General features: G+C 37.3%; 1 protein-coding gene across 2 annotated transcripts; it reads right to left on the bottom strand.

The window, feature by feature from the left end:
* Positions 1-95: 95 nt before the first annotated feature.
* LOC106074865 (sodium- and chloride-dependent glycine transporter 2-like) lies at positions 96-20,117 on the bottom strand. Of its 2 annotated transcripts, none has more exons than XM_013235752.2 (15): positions 19,939-20,117; positions 18,769-18,883; positions 17,234-17,365; positions 16,176-16,316; positions 11,585-11,762; positions 10,520-10,658; positions 9,816-9,950; positions 8,964-9,067; positions 7,792-7,916; positions 5,996-6,108; positions 3,088-3,216; positions 2,670-2,766; positions 1,321-1,451; positions 702-857; positions 96-433 (listed from the first exon to the last, which is right to left on the bottom strand). In XM_013235752.2, exons 1-15 carry the CDS (start codon positions 20,011-20,013, stop codon positions 263-265), a joined length of 1,941 nt encoding a protein of 646 aa, XP_013091206.2. In that variant the 5' UTR covers positions 20,014-20,117; the 3' UTR covers positions 96-262. The 2 variants fall into 2 exon arrangements, with proteins under 2 accessions (XP_013091206.2, XP_055867118.1); XM_056011143.1 differs by having other exon boundaries at positions 19,946-20,075.
* Between the last annotated feature and the right edge of the window lie 2,902 nt (positions 20,118-23,019).

The following is a 23,019-nucleotide window of genomic DNA, read 5'->3' as shown; positions in this document are numbered from 1 at the left end:
GTTGTAACAAATCTGCTTCAAACACTATTCAAATTGCATTGGTGAATGTTTTGACATTAAAAACCTGTTAGTGTTAGAATTTATTTTCTTTTATCTAACTGAGTAAATGTAAGTCGGAAAGGCTGTCATTATTATGAGATGTTGTTTTTTGTTGTTACAAAGCAGTTTGCAATAAAAAACTATCACTGGACCATTGGTTGAAATGTTGTAGCTCATGATGTGGTTGAGCTGGACATTCATTCTACTTGGTAGTCAAACTGTATCAGTACAGGGTACTCCTAGTCTCTTTATTCTCCACTTCATTCTTCATTGAAATAATTGTTAGAGCCTCAGGGTCGACAGTGAAACCTTCAACATAGCCAGCAACGGTAATCCTATTTTCATAGAGAGCTGGCCCCCACCAAATAGTTGGTACAAATGCACTGTAAATTCTCTGGGGGAAAAAATGCAAATCTTCAATTATTTCAGCAAGGGAATGAGGCCATAGAAATAAACTCAAATATGAATGGAAGAAATTAACAAATATGCTTTCCTAGTTTTAATGAAAACTTTTATAAAAGGTGTTTTAAAATTTTTGTGAAAGATCTTTTCAATGGAAAGATTTTTGGGTGCTGAACAATGATCATTTTGGTAAATAGAAATGAATAATACCTTCTGCTCCAACACATGCTTTCTTCATTGACCTTGTACCTTGGACTTACCTGTTGGATTGTTCCTTGGGCTGTGACAATAACATAGGCACCTATGACAAGAATCCAGAAAGTAGCTGATGACAGCATCCCCCAACCAATGTAGTCTACCCAAGCTGGGAACTTTTCTATCCTTGTTTGATTCACAGCAGAGAAGAGAAATACAAACTAGGAGTATACAGAGAGACAGTCATCTCAAAACAAACCTTGTCAAACAATTTTATTTGGTAGAAGCACATTAGCAGCTTCTGCTTTATTGGTCACAATAATATATGGTATATATATATATACATATATATATATATATATATATATATATATATATATATATATATATATATATGCAACCATAGTGACCACATGAAATACTACATTCCTCCTTAATCTTGGGACTCCACACGCCTTATAATTATATATATATATAATATTTAAACACTTTTTTTTTTTATCTGGGCAAGTAATGGGTACTTTGAGACTTACTAACATTGTTCTTGATAAGAATAAACACAATTTGTTTTCATATTTATTGGCGTTAGTACATTGTAAGTAATATTTAAAACACTTTATGTTCTGGCCTGTGCAGTGATGTCCATGAATAACATTGATGTAAGATGGAAACTCTACTGCTTACCAGTAACAATGAAGGCGTTATAATCCCCCAACAAGATATCCACCAGAATCGACAAACTCTAGTACAGTGGTTGTATAAACAAAATTGCTGTCCAATCATCGCTTCCAGGTCCTTAATAAACCTACATAGTCCTGGGAGAAAAGTAGAATAGATAAGTGCAACACACATTTCCCCACTCCCCCCAAAAGAAATTAAAATACGCTTATCCCCTGAGCCAGTTAAAAGGTTTTGGGAATTTCTGTAAGCTCCCCCATCGAGATCCGGCATAAAACAAATCCTGCATTCAACAGTACAAATACCTTTTCCTGACGTCTGCAACTTATTTTTATTTCCCAGTAAGAGCACAGGTCTAAGGAATGGGGCCATTCTGACTTAAAAGCCTAATAGACTCTAGAATAGCATTGAACACACTGCAATGTTTTCTTTACAAGAGCTTTTTACATATCGTAGAACTCTGACAGTCTGTAAGGTCCTACTCATGAGATTGACGACGTCACTTCATTGAAGATTGTTTGTTGCTTTGACTTAATTAATAGTCCACTATGAAGTTTTAATGCAATGACAAATAGAAAAAAAATGTGCGTCCTCGCAATACAACCGACTTCTCTCTTTGCCAGTACATCGCACCTCCCCCCCCCCCCCTTTCTGCACTGTAACGTTCATTGGAGGGGAGATAATTCCAATATTAAAACAAAAGGAATTTTTAGCATAAGTGCACTTTGACGAATACCGGTAACTTTTACTATACCAGGGATATAGCGTGTTTAATTTTTTAAAAATATATATATATTGTTTCTCGTATTGAAACGTTCACCGTCCTTTGTTAGAAAGCATTTTTCATAAAGTTTCGAGTAAAATGTCAATAACAAAGCTACTGTTAATAAAATTTCCAACGCTAACTGGCCTTTTTTATTCATTCATCATTAAGTCTAACATTCACTTTATCTAGATACCACTATGCTGAGAAGTAATAGGCCTACCCGGCGACATTATTTGCATCTTTTGAAACCATTTCATTGTTGTCTCTGGGGAAAGGGGAGACTATCAGCCAAGAAGAGAATAGCTCAAATTAACAATGGGGAAAGGGGCAACCTTTTATCTATGTTGAAACAATTCTTTGCAGTAGGAGAGCGCTAAGATAACGCGGGGCCTTCTCATAAAAGAATTGGACCACTTGGTTTTGTTACAAGGGTTTCAACAAAGAAATGTACTAGTTTATAAGAAATACTAGCACGACAATGAAAGAGATGATGAAGCATTTATATACACACAAGCAAGTCCAACGACACAGTGTACTCTGGTAGCTATGTCATTATTTTGTAAAGGGAAACTTGGAAAGCTGCACTAACCATAGAGATGCAGTGCTGTACACTCACACAAAGCTATAAATATCACGTTCCAGCCTGACGAGTACGTGTCCATCAGCTCCATCACGTCCAGACCTCCCTGTTGAAACAGGAACATTGTAGAGATTAACTTGGTCAAATCAAATATTACTTGGGGAAAAACATTCAAATAGGAGAATCTTTTTTGAATAAATGTAATTTCTTTCTTTCTATATCTCCTGTCTACACTATGACAAAAAAACTGATGTGTGAGTTAGAAAGAACAAGAAAGACATGTCAGCCATGTCTGCGGACTACAATTTAATTGTTTGTCAACTTTAGTCTTAGTTTAATTGCCCTGACATTTATGAATATTTTATCTTAAAATATAATAATAATAATAATATGGACAACACAACGACAAGATCTACCTGAAACTTACATTACATGTCAGGGGCAAACCCAGAAAAAACATAATCCCACATATCGTCACAACTGTAATCCATTTCTGTTCGCGCAGTCTTGGTTTCATATCAATAATACCAGTGATTACAGTCTCAACTAAAACAAACTTTTAACAAATAATTTCATAAGATAATTGAAAAAGTCGATAGATATAATATTTTGCAATGCAAGGCCAAAAGAAGGACTGTCTTGGTCCGTGTTTTACTGTAACTAAAATAAAACAAGAAATAGAAGAAATAATACTTTTAAAAACCAAAGCTTATCTAAGGGTATATAACATAAAATTATTTAATTAGCTCTAAATGATTAATAAACTGGTTATTTTTGGATTGATTCAGGTATTGTTATCGACTATGATTAATTAAGCAAAATTTCAACTTGAATCGAAAATGGGAAAAGCGAGAAGAAACTTGTCAAAATTTAATAAGGGAACTAAATCCATAGAGGCTATATATATGAGGCTATATATATATATACATCTTTCATTAAGTAGCCTTTATTCCCCTTATTTCAAAACCAAGCATAGTAATTAATCACTAACAATTGAATAACTAGTTGTTAAATTATTTTTCATTGATTCATAACTCGTTCAGGTTCAATGAATACTTGTGCAAAGTTTTAATTTGATCCGAGAATGGGAAACGGGAGAAAAAAAATGTTCAAACTATTTACCATACAAACAAAGTGAGTTGATATAAGCTTTGTAAAAAACAAAATGATGTGTATGTACGTCCAAATTGAGATTGGTCAGTTTATTTTCTAACTTTTTTGGTCAGTTTGTTATCCAACTTAATGATAATTTTATTATCTAATTAGCATTTTTTCCCGAGGCCAGACCTAGTGTTTTGTTCAGGTCTATAACCAGGAATAAAAAAGGACGTGACGCAAACAAATGAACGATGGTAAACATTCTAGAATGGACGAGTCAGAAGTCAGCAGGGCAACATAACACCAGGAGTGCTTCCCTTACCATCCTTTAGCCCGACAAAGCTTCAAGTGAGACCATTCGTTATAAATTGGTCTCGCTAAACAGGGGTTCTCAACCTGTGGGTCGCGACCCACTTGGGGGTCGATTGACGATTTGCCAGGGGTTGCCTAATACCATCGAAAATATGGATTGTTTTTGTCAATTCTTCTATTGCTGTGTGTGTGTGGGTGAGTGGGGGTCGCGGCAGATTGGAGGATTGTAAAAAGGGGTCACCGAACTTAAAAGGTTGAGAACCGCTGCGCTACAAAATAAGCACCAAGTGATTAAGGAGGATAAAGGAATAGAAACTCCAGAGGAGAATGTAGTAAATAGTCCAATGCTCTACTTTTCAAATATCTAGGATATTCACGTATCCCACTAATGGCCAGGTTGTGCTGGCCACATGACACCCTCTTTAACCATGAACCACAGAAACAGATGACCTTTACATTATCTGCCCTAGAGATCGCATGGTCTGAGAGGGGAACTTGACTTTTTACTGATGGCCAGCCTTGTTCGGCCTGCGGACTAAAAAAATGTCCGACATTCGTGTCGCTGGCTACATTTCCGCAAAGAAAAACAAATTAATGAAATAGAGTAGGCCTACAAACATTTGTATTAGAAACTTTAAGTTGTTACATTATGATTTACAAATACAAAAACAAAACTTAAAAGAAAAATACGTAGAAAACACAAAGATAAAAGCACATTTCTGCATGGAAGAGTTTCTATTCATTCGGAATACCCTTATGTCCGCATACAGATGAGAAATCAATCTGTCTTTTCTTTGCTGTTTGGCTCATTCGTATGCTACGTGAAATTGCATATAATCATCAAATCCCACAACCACGATGGGTTCGTTCACACACACACACATACATATATATTTAGCCGGTTGGGGGGGGGGGAAGAGAAAAAATCCCCTCGAAACCCCCCCCCCCCCCCGAAAAAAATCCTGTCTACGCCCATGTTTCAGTTACTGCCCTTGCTTTGAGCTTTTTGTCATAGGTCATAGAAAGATATTTCTCCCCAACCCTCCCTTTTTTTTTCAACATGCTAATTTTCTTTACCAGTGATGCTCAAAATACGGCCAGCGACGTGGTTCCATCCGGCCCGACGAAATTTTCGCACAAAGTGAAGAAAAACCCCCATCCAAAAAAAAAAATCTTGTCAAATGTATCTTTACCTATGTTAGGGCCTCAATTTTTCTTTCATTTTTTTTTACACCATGACCTTTAATATTTGTACGCTTATTAAATTGGACACTGAATGTAGAAGCTAACAGAAAAAGTAAACCGATCTTTACTTTTTGTGGAACATGATAATAATCCAACATATTTGATTTGTAAAGAAAGACTGTTTTAAAAGGAAAAACATGTAAACGGGATTATAAAACAAATATGGCGATTTAAGCCGCGAATAAAAGATAGTTTAACTACGCGTACAGAATGGATGATCTATGGGAATATTTACTAAAAAAGAGAATGAGTATTTGCTAGCTACAACGTTGCTCATATTTTAAGGACAGAAATCAAGCCATTTGCTGGAGCGTGAAAAAAGGAGATAAGCTTCAAATGTCCAATTCATTAATATAAGTACTAGTTCTAATTAATTCAAATCAAATAGTTCAAATTCAAGTCGATATCATTTTTTGTACCTTTTCGTTCATGTGGCCCGCGACACGAGTGTTGGAAATTAAAATGGCCCACAGGTCGAATTAGGTAGGGCATCACTGTTCTATACTGTGCGCCAATGTTTTGGCGGACAGGATGTGACCCGCGGGCCGTATTTTTTTGGCATCAGTTCGTATCAGTTTGTCTATACTTCCATACTTCCTGGCTCTTTCACCACTAATCTTCTATACTAACGTACAACTACATCTAGCGCCTACTTAATGTTAATCTACCGCAAAACTCACTTGGCTGTCGATACCCAAGAGGATTATAGTCACAAAGAATAAAACACTCCAGAAATTTGTTCCGGGCAATTTGGTCAAACAGAAAGGGTAAATTGTGAAAGCTAATGCAGGACCTGTGGAGGAAAGTAGTTGATGCGTTTAGCATCTGTTACAATGTGTACATTGATCGTGAAGAGTCAAACTCATACATGCGAATGCCATGCGTATCAATAAGTTATATATTTTTTTAAAAGATTCAGCGACTGGTCTGTTAGATGAGAAAAAGATAGAGATAATATTTTAACATTAGTCGACCGGCGGCGTAGCATAAACCGCTATTTTGCAGGGCCGGCCTTAGGCCACTGCAACCTATGCGACCGCAGTGCGCCCCACTCTTTCATAGGACACGCACTGTCATAGGACCCGCGCTAATTCTAGGTGTATAAATTTATAAATTAAACCATTTTATAACAGATTTCCCTCGGCCTCCGGTCCATTTACCAGGAGATCCTGAAAATCTCCTGAAATTGCAAAACATATGAAAAAGTCCTGGAAATATCCGGACATTATTATAATGTTTAGAAAACTCATATATGTCTCCTGAAATATATAGACAAAAATTGTCATTTTGGGGTGTCATTCAATATGGAAAACGCCAATCCTACGCGCGATTAAAAAAAACGGCATTCTGCAATACCCGTAATTGTGAAATCTGGTGAAAGAAGCTTCTCGCGCCTAAACTAATGAAGAATTACTTGAGGTCAACAATTCTCGTAGATAGATTGAAACATTTGGTAATTCTTGCTATTGAGCGTGATCTATATAGGAAACAGAATTCTTTTCATATACTGTATGGCTTCGCTACACGCAAGGCTCGTGTAGTAATTCTGTGCGTAGTAAAGAATGAATAAAATGCAAAGACGAATATATTATCTAATACAAACTCTTAATTTTCACTTATTATCCGTATCCCTACCCAAACTGGGCCCCGCGAATTCCGTTTCCCATTGGGCCCACAATGGTTAAGTCCGGCCTTGCTATTTAGTGTCGGGTGAATACTACTTGTTCTCCCCCCCCCCTCTTTTTTTTTCTCCTCTAAAATTAAGTGAGGTAACTCTAGTCTGTCCGAATTGCAGAAATAAAAGAGTGATCTTTCCATTACTTGGTGTCCAAATTCTTGAGCCCTGAAGAGAATTATATATTTAGACGAGATACAGGAACACTGAACATGAAAACTCATAAATCTCTTACTGAATTTATCCTTCAAAAAGTTGGATCTTTCTTTGGGGGAAAGACATAGTCAGTCCTACATTGCGAGAAACAATGTGTTTTTGGAATTAATATTTGAGTCATTGTTTAAAAGGATAAGTCAAATTAAAAACAACAATTATTATCTGACTGCAACATGGCCATATATGCGAAGAAAAAATATATTAGCCTACTGATGGGAATATAACAAATGTATTTAAATACAAAATACTTTCATTCCATCCAACCCCTTCACACACTCATTCTATCAGAATGATTAACAAGCCTACTTTTTTTTTTTTTTTTTTTTTTTTTTTTTTTTTTTTTACAAATTTAAGAACTTTAATCGATAGTAGCTAACTATATGTACTGTGAAGTATTTTTTTTTTGTGCACTCACATATGTTTGTGTGTATCTAGAGATAAATAACAACATGTTGGCATATATTAGTTGGTTGAATTCTTGTTTTAGGACAGCCGTATCTCCTAGAGTGTATTAGTTATGCATTTAAAAAATAGAGGGTCATTTTAAATAGAATGAAACAAAGGACTGCTTTCCACAAATCTAACCTGCCTCGGCTACTTGATGAATGGGGACATTCAGGTCAAAGGACAGGAAGCCTAGGAAAGAAAACACGATAAAGCCGGCAAAGATGCTAGTCGCAGAGTTGCCTACACAAACAACCAGGCTGTCTCTGTAAGGGAGATAAACATAAATGCCAGTCAAAAGAAGGGGGATAATCGTGAATGGCGCTTATTTGTTTTACTTGTGTCAAATGTGTGTACGTAATGTAAAACAACAACAAAACAACAACAAGACTTTGTTAAGATCTATAAATGCGATACAAATTATCAAGTGCAGAACAGAGTTCTGTAGGCACGTAACAAGGCCTGTGCTCTGTATCAGCTGGCCTAGTTACTTTCTCGAACTTGTGTAACTTGTTAGTCTAAATCTCTCGTTTGTGTCTAATCTTTCTCTAGAAAACGACAGGAGCAATATAGAATTTATTTGCTTCATTTTATTTTGCTTAAATAGAACCAGAAAATATTCATAAAATCTTTATGCTTGCATGATGTTTAGCTTTTATTGTCAAAGTACAAATGCTATATATTTTGTACAATTGATTAACATTTAGATAGGCTAATAGTCTAACAACTCCAACTGATTGTTCAATAGCCAGATCTGACTTTTCAGAAACATGTTAACACTACAAAATACATTTAAATAGAGCAAAGCCCCTTAAACTGGCACAAATGAAAACAAAAAGTATGGGCAGTGGGCGGTATAGTAAAGAGCTCGTGCTCCCATCCCCTACAGAGAGTCGCTCTTGTAAAAAATGATTTATTCCTAGTGAAGGAAGATGTTGAACGATGCAGCTATAAAATTAGTCATAAACCTAATCAATGGTACTCATATATGTTACTCATTCATACCTAATGGTCTCCCATTGATAAAAAACCCTTTTATTTTCCCTTTACTAATACCATACTCCAGTCATCGCTTAAATTGCGATGCATTGGTGTCATTTATAAAGTAATACACTCGTATAGGTACGGGAACCATGAATCACACAACCTAGTAAGTAATTGGTACGGCTGAAACTGTATTATAATTAATCTTTATATTTTTCATATTTCTTAGTAGTTAGCATCCCCCCCCCCCAATAAAATATATCACCATACCATCATTAAATTTTTATTTGTTTAAAAGTTCGTGAAACACAAGAAAAAAACCCGAGTACCTTAAGATGTTATTGTTAAACTTGTTATAACTTGACAGTGCAATGATACCTCCATAGGAAGAAGACAAACTGAAGAAAATTTGTACAGCAGCATCCTGCCATATCTTTAAGTAGACAATCAGTAGAGGAATACTTTAGAATTGTATTTATACTTCATAGATAAATATGTAACTGTCCATGTACAACGTATACACGGAACTCTAGGATGTATCAAATCAACATAAAATAAGAGAGCAGCACCAATTTTGGTATCAAGATGTCTCTGACTTATAAAAGTGATATCCAATATTGTAATATAAGCATGACATTCTATTGCGTTCATCCATTCTCCACACAACAGCTCAATGAAAAAAAAACTCTGTTTATTGTTAAGCAACTAATGACAACAAACGAACTAAAATGTATTAATAAGTACGAGCCATTATATAGATCGTTAGTCGTTTCTAACACATTACGAATTCAACGCTTCAACACAAACACACACGCTCTAACAAACTCTGCTATCCTCGATTCATTAGTACAGCCAGTTATAAATAGTCATCCACCCCCCACCCCCCGCCTTAAGATTACTAAAGTGAGACAGTATACACACACGTCATCAATACTGGTAGGCCTACAAATATCAAAGACTCTAGATCTGCATGAAATGTCTTGTTTAAAACCCTATACGTCAAAATGTGCTACAACTGTGTAAACAAAATTTTAGTGATTAATTCTATGTCTCTTCCAATTATTTTTTTAATTAGTTACTTAAACATTTGAGCCCTTTAAGAGTGCATTATTATGTAACTTAGATGTACACACATTGATACATTAGACTGGTAAAACTTACAAAACAAACAATTGTCTCACTTTGGCTGAAGATAAGGCGCTCATATTGGGTAAGATGTAATACTGAATTCCTTTTCCCGCACCGGGAAGACGAATGCCACGGAGAAACAGAATAATCAGCATTAGGTAGGGGGAAGTAGCCGTCAAATATACAATCTGCAATATAGAAATACAAACGGACAGTGGTCAGGATGTAACAGAAATGTACGGTAGTAATTCAACTAATATATGTCTTAATATAAAACATTTTTTGTTAAAACTCTTTAGCTATCAATAATATGAATAGAACACAACAGTAACAATGCCATCCCATAGTGCTGTTGTTAAAGCGTTAAGGAACCTTGTAAGCGACAATATATTACTTATTGATGTTACCAGCAGAATACATGACATTTTATTTCCATTTTTTTATGTATTGGAGTACCGGTATTTACTTCAATAGTGGATTCAGCGACGATTATTTAAAGAATTATTGCTAATTATTGCTAAGAGATTAAAAGCTATACTTCTATTTCTACCTTTCACCCAGACTTAGGATCTACAGAAAACTATTCAACTAACAGCCAGCCGTTATTTGGTCCACAGACGGGAGTCTGATCTTATTACCAAATGATTACAGTGCAGGGCGATAACATTTATTATGTGACTACATCAACGATCTACTAAAACTTTGCACAATCTTATAACTGCTGTTTCAAGTTTCCATAAGCATTGAGATAGCTTACCTTTCCTGATACCCGGATTCCTTTAGCAAGACAAACTATGACAATCACCCAGGCAACAGTTAGGCTTAGAATTAGCTCAATTCTCATTGGACCAATGTTTGTAATGTCATTACCCAATCCATACCCAAGAACTCTGCGCCTGTAATAAAAAAAAATGTAGGCCTACAAAATCACTGATTGTTTACATATTAATAGTGGTCAGGACCTACAGTATTTCATTCTAATGAATACTAATACTCTGTGGTGAAGGCCTACGTAAGTTTCTGCCATCTATTATCTTGTTGTGTGTGTGTGTTTCTTAGGTGACTCTGAGAAGAAAGGTTGGTGGCTATGCAGTGAGGAGGATGAAATTACAAAAGGGTCTAGCGTAATGCAAATACGAAACGGCAGACGATCTAGATTCTAGAGACATTAAAGTGTTAAGTGTGTTTTTGTTGTGAGTTAGATATTGTTTAAATATCAGTTTATTTCATCACAATTAGATCTATATCTCATCTCAAGTCCACGTTAAACTTGTGAATATTGTAATAAAAGTTTTGTTCACAAGAAAAGTTTGTTCATGTTATTTAGAGTTAATTTATTTAAAATAGCCTATAATACACCTACATCTATTTAGTTGTATTAACAAACTAACAACCGACCTACAACAGATCTGCATATAAAAGTGATTTTTAGTCCCTTCCGACTAGTAACTAGAGCTTCTATTTCAAATTGCCAAAGTCCAGACCTAAACAACTAATTCTTTCAAAATGACTATTACGCCATTTGCTCTTATATCATTTCAAACCAAAATCAAATTTGAATATTTAAACAACCGATCCTTGCAGTGCACGGTTTGGTGGGGCGTGCAGGGTGACTGTTAGGGCGCCTCTTGTTCTTATAGACTTCTCGGGTTAATTCTTCAAAACATTCTGCCCTAGGGATAAAACGCTTTGTCAAATGATAAATCTTAAAAAAAAAACATAATTTTCAAACAAACATTTCTTTACTACTTCTAAGTAGATAAGTCAACTAAATCTAGAAACCTTTAATGATGAGAGTAAAAAAGTAAAAAGAAAATCATACTCAAAATATTCTTTAGCAGGAAATGTGAGAGCAATGCCACTCTGCTTTGCAAGTGTCCTATTCCACAATACCAGGGAGTCGTTGTGCAACCTCGTCTGACAAATACCATTGCTCAGTGCAATGCCGGAAGAATTGTGGCACTCTTCCTGTGATAAAATGTGAACTCTGTCGACACAGTCTGTTAATGGAATTAAATACAGGAACTCTAACGGGTCTTCAGTGACGCCTGTTATATCTAGCGAAGTATTTGAAGTGTTAAAGGATTAATACCCCCCCCCCCCTTTTCCTTTATGTCTTTTCAAGTGGGACAGAACTTTTAGAACCTCCCCATCATCTCTTCATTGCCATCTAAACAAAGGTTTCAGCAATACATGTAGATGAAGGGGGTTATGGCTGTCATATCAGCAATACATGTAGATGGAGGGGTTTATGGCTGTCATATCAGCAATACATGTAGATGGAGGGGGTTGTGGCTGTCATATCAGCAATACAATACATGTAGATGGAGGGGGTTATGGCTGTCATATCAGCAATACATGTAGATGGAGGGGGTTATGGCTGTCATATCAGCAATACATGTAGATGGAGGGGGTTATGGCTGTCATATCAGCAATACATGTAGATGGAGGGGGTTATGGCTGTTATATCAACGAACATGTAGATGGAGGGGGTTATGGCTGTCATATCAACGAACATGTAGATAGAAGGGGTTATGGCTGTCATTTCAACGAATATATAGATAGAGGGGGTTATGGCTGTCATATCAACGAACATGTAGATGGAGGGGGTTATGGCTGTCATATCAACGAACATGTAGATAGAGGGGGTTATGGCTGTCATTTCAACGAACATATAGATAGAGGGGGTTATGGCTGTCATATCAACGAACATGTAGATGGAGGGGGTTATGGCTGTCATATCAGCAATACATGTAGATGGAGGGGGTTATGGCTGTCATATCAGCAATACATGTAGATGGAGGGGTTTGTGGCTGTCATATCAACAATACATGTAGATGGAGGGGGTTATGGCTGTCATATCAACGAACATGTAGATGGAGGGGGTTGTGGCTGTCATATCAACGAACATGTAGATGGAGGGGGTTGTGGCTGTCATATCAGCAATACATGTAGATAGAGGGGGTTATGGCTGTCATATCAGCAATACATGTAGATGGAGGGGGTTGTGGCTGTCATATCAACGAACATGTAGATGGAGGGGGTTGTGGCTGTCATATCAGCAATACATGTAGATGGAGGGGGTTGTGGCTGTCATATCAACGAACATGTAGATGGAGGGGGTTGTGGCTGTCATATCAGCAATACATGTAGATAGAGGGGGTTGTGGCTGTCATATCAACGAACATGTAGATAGAGGGGGTTATGGCTGTCATATCAGCAATACATGTAGATAGAGGGGGTTGTGGCTGTCATATCAGCAATACATGTAGATAGAGGGGGTTGTGGCTGTCATATCAGCAATACATGTAGATGGAGGGGGTTATGGCTGTCATATCAGCAATACATGTAGATGGAGGGGGTTATGGCTGTTATATCAACGAACATGTAGATGGAGGGGGTTATGGCTGTCATATCAACGAACATGTAGATAGAGGGGGTTATGGCTGTCATTTCAACGAATATATAGATAGAGGGGGTTATGGCTGTCATATCAACGAACATGTAGATGGAGGGGGTTGTGGCTGTCATATCAACGAACATGTAGATGGAGGGGGTTATGGCTGTCATATCAACGAACATGTAGATGGAGGGGGTTATGGCTGTCATATCAACGAACATGTAGATGGAGGGGGTTATGGCTGTCATATCAACGAACCCTAGATAAAATAAACGACCATCTAAAAGCCCCAAAATGTGCTAAACATTGAGACAAAGTTCCCATTTAAATGAAATCCCTGAAATCACAGGTAATAACTAATAAGCAGGTCTATATGTAGGTTTTATAACCTGCACTGCTGAGACTTCAGTGGGAGGGGGCTGGCGGAGTTATAGAAATATATAAAGCTTAGTTGTCAAACCACTTTACATTCTTCAAATCAATAAGGTCTACGAGCAATGTGCAAATACTTCCCATACAGAACTGTACAATTCTCGATATAATTCTTTTCAATTTGGTTTCGAGAGTATCAACACATATCTCTCGTTGACCAAAATAGAAAAACGTGAAAAAATAGATTCGATTACACAATTGGTTCCCAAACTTTTTGTCTCATAGACCCTTTGCATTGTTTTCTGGTTTTTGGTAGACCCCCTGTTTAACTTGTATTGCTTTCTTGCAAATACATCAACATTTAAAAAAAAACTATTTTCTAACTGTTGTGAGTTGAAGAGTGAAAAAGTAATTTAAAGCTACAAATCAAATTATAGATCTCTATCTTTTGTATTGATAAAATTCAAATTTAAAACAATTAAAATAACAATTAATATTTTATTTATTACTGGAATCCCCAAACACACTGGAAATTATTTTTTTTTTAAGGTTTATCATCAGTCACTAGGGATATTATGCTTCATGTTAGAATTTTTTGTTCAATGAAGTAGTCCTTCAAAGATTACATATTAATGAATGAATTAATTAATTTGCCTTAACTTAATTATCATTGTAAAAGTTTTCGCAAACAGTAACTCATGCATTTCTTAATCTTTCACGTGTGGCTCAAATATTGAGTGAGGAGCTGTTTTCACTAACAGGAGAAGGGGTGAAGGTGAGTAAAAATTAGGAGCCGGTGACCCTTAGACAGTTTACAGCACACAGCGATACGCCCTGTCAGAGCCTGTGACGCCGCTGATCCTAAACTTGTTTACAAAGAATTACACAAAAAGCTTTTAATTTTATAACTCATACCATCGATGTGCCCGTGGACTGCATTGTTGCTTAAAGAAATTCTTTGAATATTATCAGATGTAGGTTTGTGTAACATTTTTAAATCTACAACGGCTGATACAATCAATGTTTTACCTAATAGTGTTTTCCGTATTTCGCTATAAGTAAAGAGATATAAGACTCTCACAAACCATCATCTTCTCTATATGGTGTCGAAGAGATATAATGTGGGTGTATTCTGAACGTTATCTTTGAGTGTTCGATAGCTTTTCAAATCTTTATCTAGTTTGTCAGGTCGGCATCGTCTCAGATGATCCTCCAGCGTCATTCGTTTCATAGCGTCATCAAAAGTCACTTTGGGGACCGTTTGTTTGACAAGGAAGGTATGAATCCCAATTTTAAATAATCCTCGCTGTACGATCTACATTCTTTTTGTTACACATTAGTTACATGTAGACAAAATTAAGCTATTTAAATAAGTATTGAAATTAAATATAACAATTTTTTGTTTGATTAGCAGGATAAATATTTAAAGGATTAACTAAGGTACAAATCATTTATAAGTGTATGAAAGAATTACATTAATGGGATGTACAAATTAAAGTAACCACCTTCTTTAATGAAATCCGTTAGTATCGTAGACCCCTGTGGACATCTCATAGACACCCAATTTACGTTTTCACTTTCGTAGACCCCCTGGAAGTCATGGTAGACCCCTGGTGGTCTATATATACTACTTTGGGAATCACTGGATTACACTAATACAAATCTAGTAGTATGAATTTAGAGCTATAACTTTTTACAGTTAAATATATTTATACTAGCAGTCTGAGCTGAAAACATGTACGTTGGAAACATCAAAATGTACCCAGTTCTTGAGGGTCTACATTATACGCTGGAAACATCAAGATATACTCTGGGGTCTACATTATACGCTGGAAACATCAAGATATACTCTGGGGTCTACATTATACGCTGGAAACATCAAGATATACTCTGGGGTCTACATTATACGCTGGAAACATCAAGATATACTCTGGGGTCTACATTATACGCTGGAAACATCAAGATGTAGACCTACTCAGTTGTTAGGGGTCTACATTATACGCTGGAAACATCAAGATATACTCTGGGGTCTACATTATACGCTGGAAACATCAAGATATACTCTGGGGTCTACATTATACGCTGGAAACATCAAGATGTAGACCTACTCAGTTGTTAGGGGTCTACATTATACGCTGGAAACATCAAGATATACTCTGGGGTCTACATTATACGCTGGAAACATCAAGATATACTCTGGGGTCTACATTATACGCTGGAAACATCAAGATGTAGACCTACTCAGTTGTTAGGGGTCTACATTATACGCTGGAAACATCAAGATGTAGACCTACTCAGTTGTTAGGGGTCTACATTATACGCTGGAAACATCAAGATGTACTCAGTTGTTAGGGGTTTACATTATACGCTGGAAACATGAAGATGTACTCAGTTGTAAGGGGTCTACATTATACGCTGGAAACATCAAGATGTACTCAGTTGTTAGGGGTCTACATTATACGCTGGAAACATCAAGATGTACTCAGTTGTTAGGGGTCTACATTATACGCTGGAAACATCAAGATGTACTCAGTTGTTAGGGGTCTACATTATACGCTGGAAACATCAAGATGTACTCAGTTGTTAGGGGTCTACATTATACGCTGGAAACATCAAGATGTACGCTCCTCAGTGGACTTACATTTTGTGCTCCACTTCCCACAAGTGTACCAAGGCACTGGAGACTCCAGCGAAGCATAAACGTAGTAGAAGGCCCAGGCTATGATCATATTGTAGTATACACATGTAAGAAACGAGACAGTAACCATTGCAAAACCACAGCCTGGAAGTACAAGACGAGACTGTCATTCAAGAAGAAACAAGTGTCGGCTTACAACTTAATCCATTGATATTTAAAATGACCTTTACTGGGTTTATTAGACTAAGACATTGTCTTCTGGTCAGAAGATGAAGGAAGAATGCTCTGCCTACTTGAACTAAAAGCACATCACTAAAGCACTAGAAAATTAAGTTCTAAACATATTTGAGAAATACGATACATAAAGAAAACAATTCGAAAAACAGACAGACAGATCAGACAGACACATATAGATAGATAGATAGATAGATAGATAGATAGATAGATATGTAGGTAGGTAGGTAGGTAGGTAGGGTAGGGTAGGTAGGTAGGTAGGTAGGTAGGGTAGGTAGGTAGGTAGGTAGGGTGGGTAGGTAGGTAGGGTAGGTAGGTAGGTAGGTAGGTAGGGTGGGTAGGTAGGTAAGTAGGGTGGGTGGGTAGGTAGGTAGGTAGGTAGGTAGGTAGGTAGATAGATAGATAGATAAAGGTTTGTATTAACATAACGTTCAGTACTATAAATGACCTTAAGAGAGCATTTCAATGTTTGAATACTGTGGATGTATACACTTACCCTGCCATCTGATGAATTTATCAAAATACTTTTTCTCTTGTTACACGTCTAAGCTGTTTCATGTTACCATGTGCCCCAGTAGCTGCGCCTTCGAGCACGTGCAAGTTCGATTCTAATACTTAAGACTTGCTTCTAACATTATTTTTCTTCCACCAAAAATTATTTTTTGTTATAATTCTTGCTGTCATGTATACAAAACTTCAATATTGTTTGGACTTATGATATAGCTCCAGGTTGAAGAACTGTCTAAAATTAGTTTATTAGGAAGTAGATAGCAGCTTTATTTAAACGTATTAAATCCAGTTAAAACCACTCCAATAAAGTCACCAACCTTTGAAAAATGGACAAAAATCCCAGCACGTAGTCGGACCGCAGCTGCTGAACTGACCAATGATAGTTTCCATGACAAAAATGGGCGTGCCAACAAATATGACCATAGTGAAGTATGGGATAAAGAATGCCCCTAATGGAACGAGGAAAACAGTAGCTAAGAAATATACATGTCAGTGATCTCAAACATTATGAGACATTTTCTCTCCATGGTTCCTTATAGAATAGTAGGCCTACAGATAAAAGAAACCTTCAAACATATTGACAGTGGCGTAGCAATCATGGTGCGAAAGGGTTCACTTAATCAATATAAAATTATATTTATGGGTTGGGGGGGGCATGATACATCTTGTACCAGGGATTGCCTGCCTCTTTATTACCTGTAGGTCTATTCTATTTTTTTTTTACTGTTACAAAGTACGTAATACCTTATGCAGTTCCCATCGTTCGATTGAGTACGTTAGAACTGTAGCCCCTACTTGTTCTTGTAGTGATGCAGTGGTTTGAAACCAACTTGGTGGTCAGAAACGTTTGGCACGGAAAATCAACAAACTAGACAATACTAGTTTTTACTGGTTTTTGGTCATCACAGTCAAAAGTCTGGCTACTCGCTATGCAAAGTCCTGTTACCGTATCTATTTAATACTCAGCATCTTAAACTAAAATTGACTGTTATAGATGCCGAGTGAGATTTCAAAACATACTCAGCAATAAGTCCTTGATAATGATAACCGTTCTCCAAACAAATTCACGCACCTTATTTCAGTCGACGACGGATTGATAGGGATGGGAATTGTGGAAAAGAATACACGAAATAGACTCATTGACTCAATATAGTTTCCAATATGGGTTGACAATGACAAATAAACTCCAAAAAAAAAAAAAAGCTCATACGTTCTAGATGTGCCGGATTCATCCTCCTGCAGAATATTTGCATTCAAGTTTGGATTTAAAATTATTAGTTAGTCTAAGCGAATCTTAATTGCACATGCAAAAAGTAAAATGAAAGCAGATTCAAATAAAAGCAAAGGTAAATAGTTATAAAATATTTTTAAAATTGCTAACGCATTAATCGTAGAAATGGCTCACAAGATGAACAGGACATTATTTTTTTTAACATTAGTATTACCTTTTTTCTTTACAAAGGTTATATCAACTCATTCTGTCTGTCTGTCTGTCTGTCTGGCCAAAGGTTTTTTTTATTGCTCCCACACTCAATCTCGGATCAAGCTGAAATTTTGCACAACCATTTCTTTTATCTGACAACACAAGAATCAATAAAAAAAATTAACCAATTAGTTAATTAACTATTGATAATAAATTACTTTATTAGGTGTCTCAAATAAGGTAAAGAAACAGTACTTGACTGAAGTGGTGGTATAGGCTGAATTAGTCCCCTTTATAGATTGTCGCCTGTGGCTTATTACAAATTTAATTACATGACTGACCCAAACTGATACACTTAATATAAACTTTGTTTTTTAAAAAGTATTTTTCGTGTGTATTTCTTGTTGAATATAATAAACAATTGTTTACCTCCGCCATTGCTGTAGGCTAAATATGGAAATCTCCAGACATTGCCGAGACCCACAGCATAGCCCAGAGATGAAAACAAGAAGTCCAGTTTGCCAGTCCATTGTTCACGTATGTGCTATGTGCAGGAAAATTAATACAAGAAGTTTTAAATGTTTGTTTTATTTTGCTTGAATTATCTGAGGCCTGCCCAAAATAATTCGGCGATGGCCTTTTCGTCTAACACAAAAGTGTCTGTATGGTCACGTGGTATGCGTTTTCAGACAATCGTCGCGATAATCCCGAATTCGAACCCCCGCTTGTTGACCTCCCCCCCCCGGGCTGCCCTGGGGAGGTATGGCAAGAACAAAAAGGCCCTATTCTATTGTTCATCTCTAACGGAATGTCTGCAATTTAAAAGTTAGGTCTACGCAGACTGAACGTTGTGTGCTGTGTACGTTTATGTTTGTAGTCGAATTTTTTTTTCATTTCAAAAATTTTGATGGTCCCCACAAATTCCGAGTTAAGTAGACTGCACTGTAATGTTTGATAAGCCGAGATCATTCATTCTAGAAGGCTTCAACACATCGTACAGACCTGTGATGTAGCAACGAGCTATTTATTGGTCTAAACACGGCCCACAGGCTGTGACGTAGCTGGTCAGTATTCAGGCCTTCTATAACGATTGGTCTCGGATGGACTCCCACTCTTCATTCTCCCACCCCCCTACCTATGGAGCGAGGATCGGGATCTTCTACCCTGTATCCCAGGTATCTGCTCACCAATACTCAAAAAAGAAAATGCATTCTTAGTATAGATCAATCCTGACTTGTTTTGGGTGGGGTAATTATAAGGTGTAATTGAAAATCGATTGATGGTCTTAAAATTAGTAAGATTTTCTATTAGTTGGTCTACAGTTAAAGTTATAATGTCTTTAACATATGGCACTTAGGCGATTGGCTGTAGACTATATTAAGGTTCTACAGATTTACACAAATTACATATCTAAATATAAACACATGCACAATACAGTTATATATACGCAATGCCCAGAGTAACCTATCCCGTGAACCTCCTCTATGGTTGTCTACCTCATTAGAATATTTATAATTAGGTGGCAATTAGGCCTACATAGATCTATTTCGGAGCCTAAACAGGACTAAGCTAAACTAAACACTTCTCTTAATCACACACCAATGACCTTGAACTGATGCCTTCTGAATCACAGGACAATGCCTGGGAGTTCGTGCCCTCTGACTTTCTAGACATTATTTCTAGGGTCTTCCAAAGGGCTGTTGAGAGGTACAGCGTTTAATAAAAATAATACCAAACGCAAACATATGTAAATATCTAAGTTTTACTTAAGACTTTGATTTATTTTAATTAAAAGAACCAACTTCCGTTCACTGTTCGCACAAAGTAGTGCAGCAGACTAATGTTCCATGATTGTAGTATTTACTTTAGACTTATCTCTATAGTTTCTGTGTTCTTTTCTTCTTTTTTTAGCGGCCCCCGAAAGGGGAAAAGACGCTATTAGTTTTGTGCGAAATGTCTGTCCGTCTGACCGTCTGTCCGTCTATCCGTCCGTCCCGTTTAGATCTCGTAAACTAGAAAAGATATTGAAAATCCGACATCACAATATCTTAGACCCTTCAAAGTTCTGATGCAACGGCTACTTTTCTGAAAGCGAAAAATCTAATATTTAAAATCAGTTATGCAAGCAGTTTTTTAAAGAGAAAAAGCTAATTAGTATGCATTATAAGTTAGACCTAATTTAAAATAAATAGTAATCTTATAAACTTTATTTTTATGATCATTTTTTTTATTGCGGAAATTTTTTTAAATTTTTTTTTGAGGATTCGAATAAGAGATTGAGCCTTTTCAAAACAATTGGATCAATTATAAGACATCAGTTAGGCCAAGGGAGGCGCGGTGGCTGAGCGGTAAAGCGCTTGGCTTCCGAACTGGGGGTCCGGGTTCAAATCCTGGTGAAGACTGGGATTTTCAACTTTGGAATCTTTGGGCGCCTCTGAGTCTACTCAGCTCTAATGGGTACCTGACATTAGTTGGGGAAAAGTATAGGCGGTTGGTCATTGTGCTGGCTACAAGACATCCTCGTTAACCGTAGGCCACAAAAACAGATGAACTCTACATAATCTGTCCTATAGACCACAAGGTCTAAAAGGGGAACTAGTTAGGCCAGGTTCACATCTAACTTAACATTCACTTTCACCTATCCTTTGATCTGCGGGACCGTTGGGGCACTACACAAGATCTGTTAACCTTCTTTCTCCATTCTTATCTCTCATTTGTCTTTGATATAATTTCATTTGCATGTTCTTTCTGAAAATATTGAAGCCTGCCTGGATGGACCTTTTCGGGGGCCGATTTTGAGTTGTGTTTCCACACAAACTGTCTTTGTAACCTTGTTTTGTTTTTGTTCTCATTATTTGAAGCCACTAAAAAGTAAAATTTAAGAGTTTCTATTGGAAAATAAATTCGTATATGTATTTTATTCATTCTTTACTACGTACAGAATTACTTTACGAGCCATGCGTGTAGCAATATTATACACCATACAGTATATCATAATAATTCTGTTTCCTAAATAGATCACGCTCAATAGCAAGAATCACCAAATGTTTCAATCTATCTGTGAGAATTGTTGACCTCAAGTAATTCTTCATTAGTTTGAGGCGCGAGAAGCTTCTTTCACCAGATTACACAATTACGGCTAATGCATAATCCGTTATTTATCGCGCGTAGGATTGGCTTTTTTCCATATTGAATGACACCCAAAAATGACAATTTTTGTCTATATATTCCGTATATTTTAAGGACTTTTTCGTATCTTTTGCAATTTCGGGAGATTTCCAGGAGCTCCTGGTAAATCGGCAGGACGGCGATGGAAATCGGTTTTTAAGTTATAAAATGGTTTAAGTTTATAATTTATACACCTTGAATTAGCGCGGGTCCTATGAAAGTGCGGGGCCCACTGCGGTTGCATAGGTTGCAGTGGCTTAAGGCCGCCCCTGCAAAATAGCGGCGTATTATACGCCGCCGGTCGACTAGTATTTAATAATAAGGCTTGTCTTCAAGAGGAATGCAGTATTTCATGTGGCTACGCAGCCCCAGCTGTGACCTACATATTTTGCCACATCCAAGGCAAGCATAACCATTGTCCGCCGGTGGTCGACTAAGATTTTCTTTTCGCCGTCTGCATCTGTCCTCGGCAGCGGATTTTCTTTGGTCTCAAATGTGTATCGCGCAGCCTTTGTGGGTGACCTCCAGCTGTCACGTTCTGAGGCCGCATACAACAAGGCGCTCTCTTCTATGTCAGCTAAGGCACGTTGGCGTCTAAGCTGGTCTTTAAAACGTTTCCGTGGGGCACCTCTGTTACGTTGATCACCTTTTAGCTCACCAAAAAAAAGACTGCCTTTGGCATACGGTCATCCCCCATACGGGATACGTGAACTGCCCAGCGTAACTGTCGGACCATAAGAAGTCCCTCTATACTGTCCATACCGGCGTTCGCAAGGACATCGCTATTTGTAGTGCGGTCTTGCCACTTATGTTCATGATGGAGAGCAAGCATCTTTGGTGAAAGCGTTCAAGTAGTCTTAGTTGCTTTCTGTATAATGCCGATGTCTCAGATCCATATAAAAGTGTGGAGAGAACCACCGTTTGGTAGACACTGATTTTTGTAGGCAAGCGGAGCGATTCATTCCGCCTGAAGGCGTCCAAAAGCACTACTGGCCCTGGCCAGACGGTTATCAACTTCCATTGAAAGTGAGGCGTCATTTGATACCATACTTCCTAGATATGTGAAGTGGTCTACCACGTTAAGGGGTTGTCTATTTAAGGTGATCTTTGGGGCTGAGTGGGTTTTATTGGGTGACACCTGTTTTCCCAAGGTTTATAGATAAACTGAAAGAGGCGGCAGCGTATGCAAATTCGTTGACCGCGTTCTGGAGATCACGTTCATTTGTGAGCTAAAAGGGCGTAATCATCGACATAGATAAGATCTGATATGACCATTTCTTTTGTTTCGAATGGGATAGTAAACATCGAAGATTGAACACATTGCCGTCAGAACGAAACCTTATGTAGATGAATTCGTGCAATCGGTGCCTCATTTGAACCAGTATTACGCCAAAGAAGATAGCGAATAGAGTAGGAGAAAGTACACAGACTGCTTCACGCCATTTTCTATTGGGAAGTGATAAGAGAGGTCAACATTGTGTCTAATCTGGCCTTTGTGTTCCTCGTGAAACT

This window comes from Biomphalaria glabrata, chromosome 1, assembly GCF_947242115.1.
Source record: "Biomphalaria glabrata chromosome 1, xgBioGlab47.1, whole genome shotgun sequence".
Taxonomy (NCBI): domain Eukaryota; kingdom Metazoa; phylum Mollusca; class Gastropoda; family Planorbidae; genus Biomphalaria; species Biomphalaria glabrata.
This window is presented reverse-complemented; position numbering and strand designations above follow the sequence as displayed.

Coding starts and splice junctions, on each gene's coding strand:
- LOC106074865 (XM_013235752.2), bottom strand. CDS start 20,013: ATGTCTAGAAAGTCAGAGGGCACGAACTCCCAGGCATTGTCCTGTGAT. Junction 10,659..11,584: donor CCTGCTAAAGAATATTTTGA/GTATGATTTTCT, acceptor TTTTTATTACAG/GCGCAGAGTTCTTGGGTATG. Junction 3,217..5,995: donor TCTTGGGTATCGACAGCCAA/GTGAGTTTTGCG, acceptor ATTTGTTAAAAG/TTTGTTTTAGTTGAGACTGT.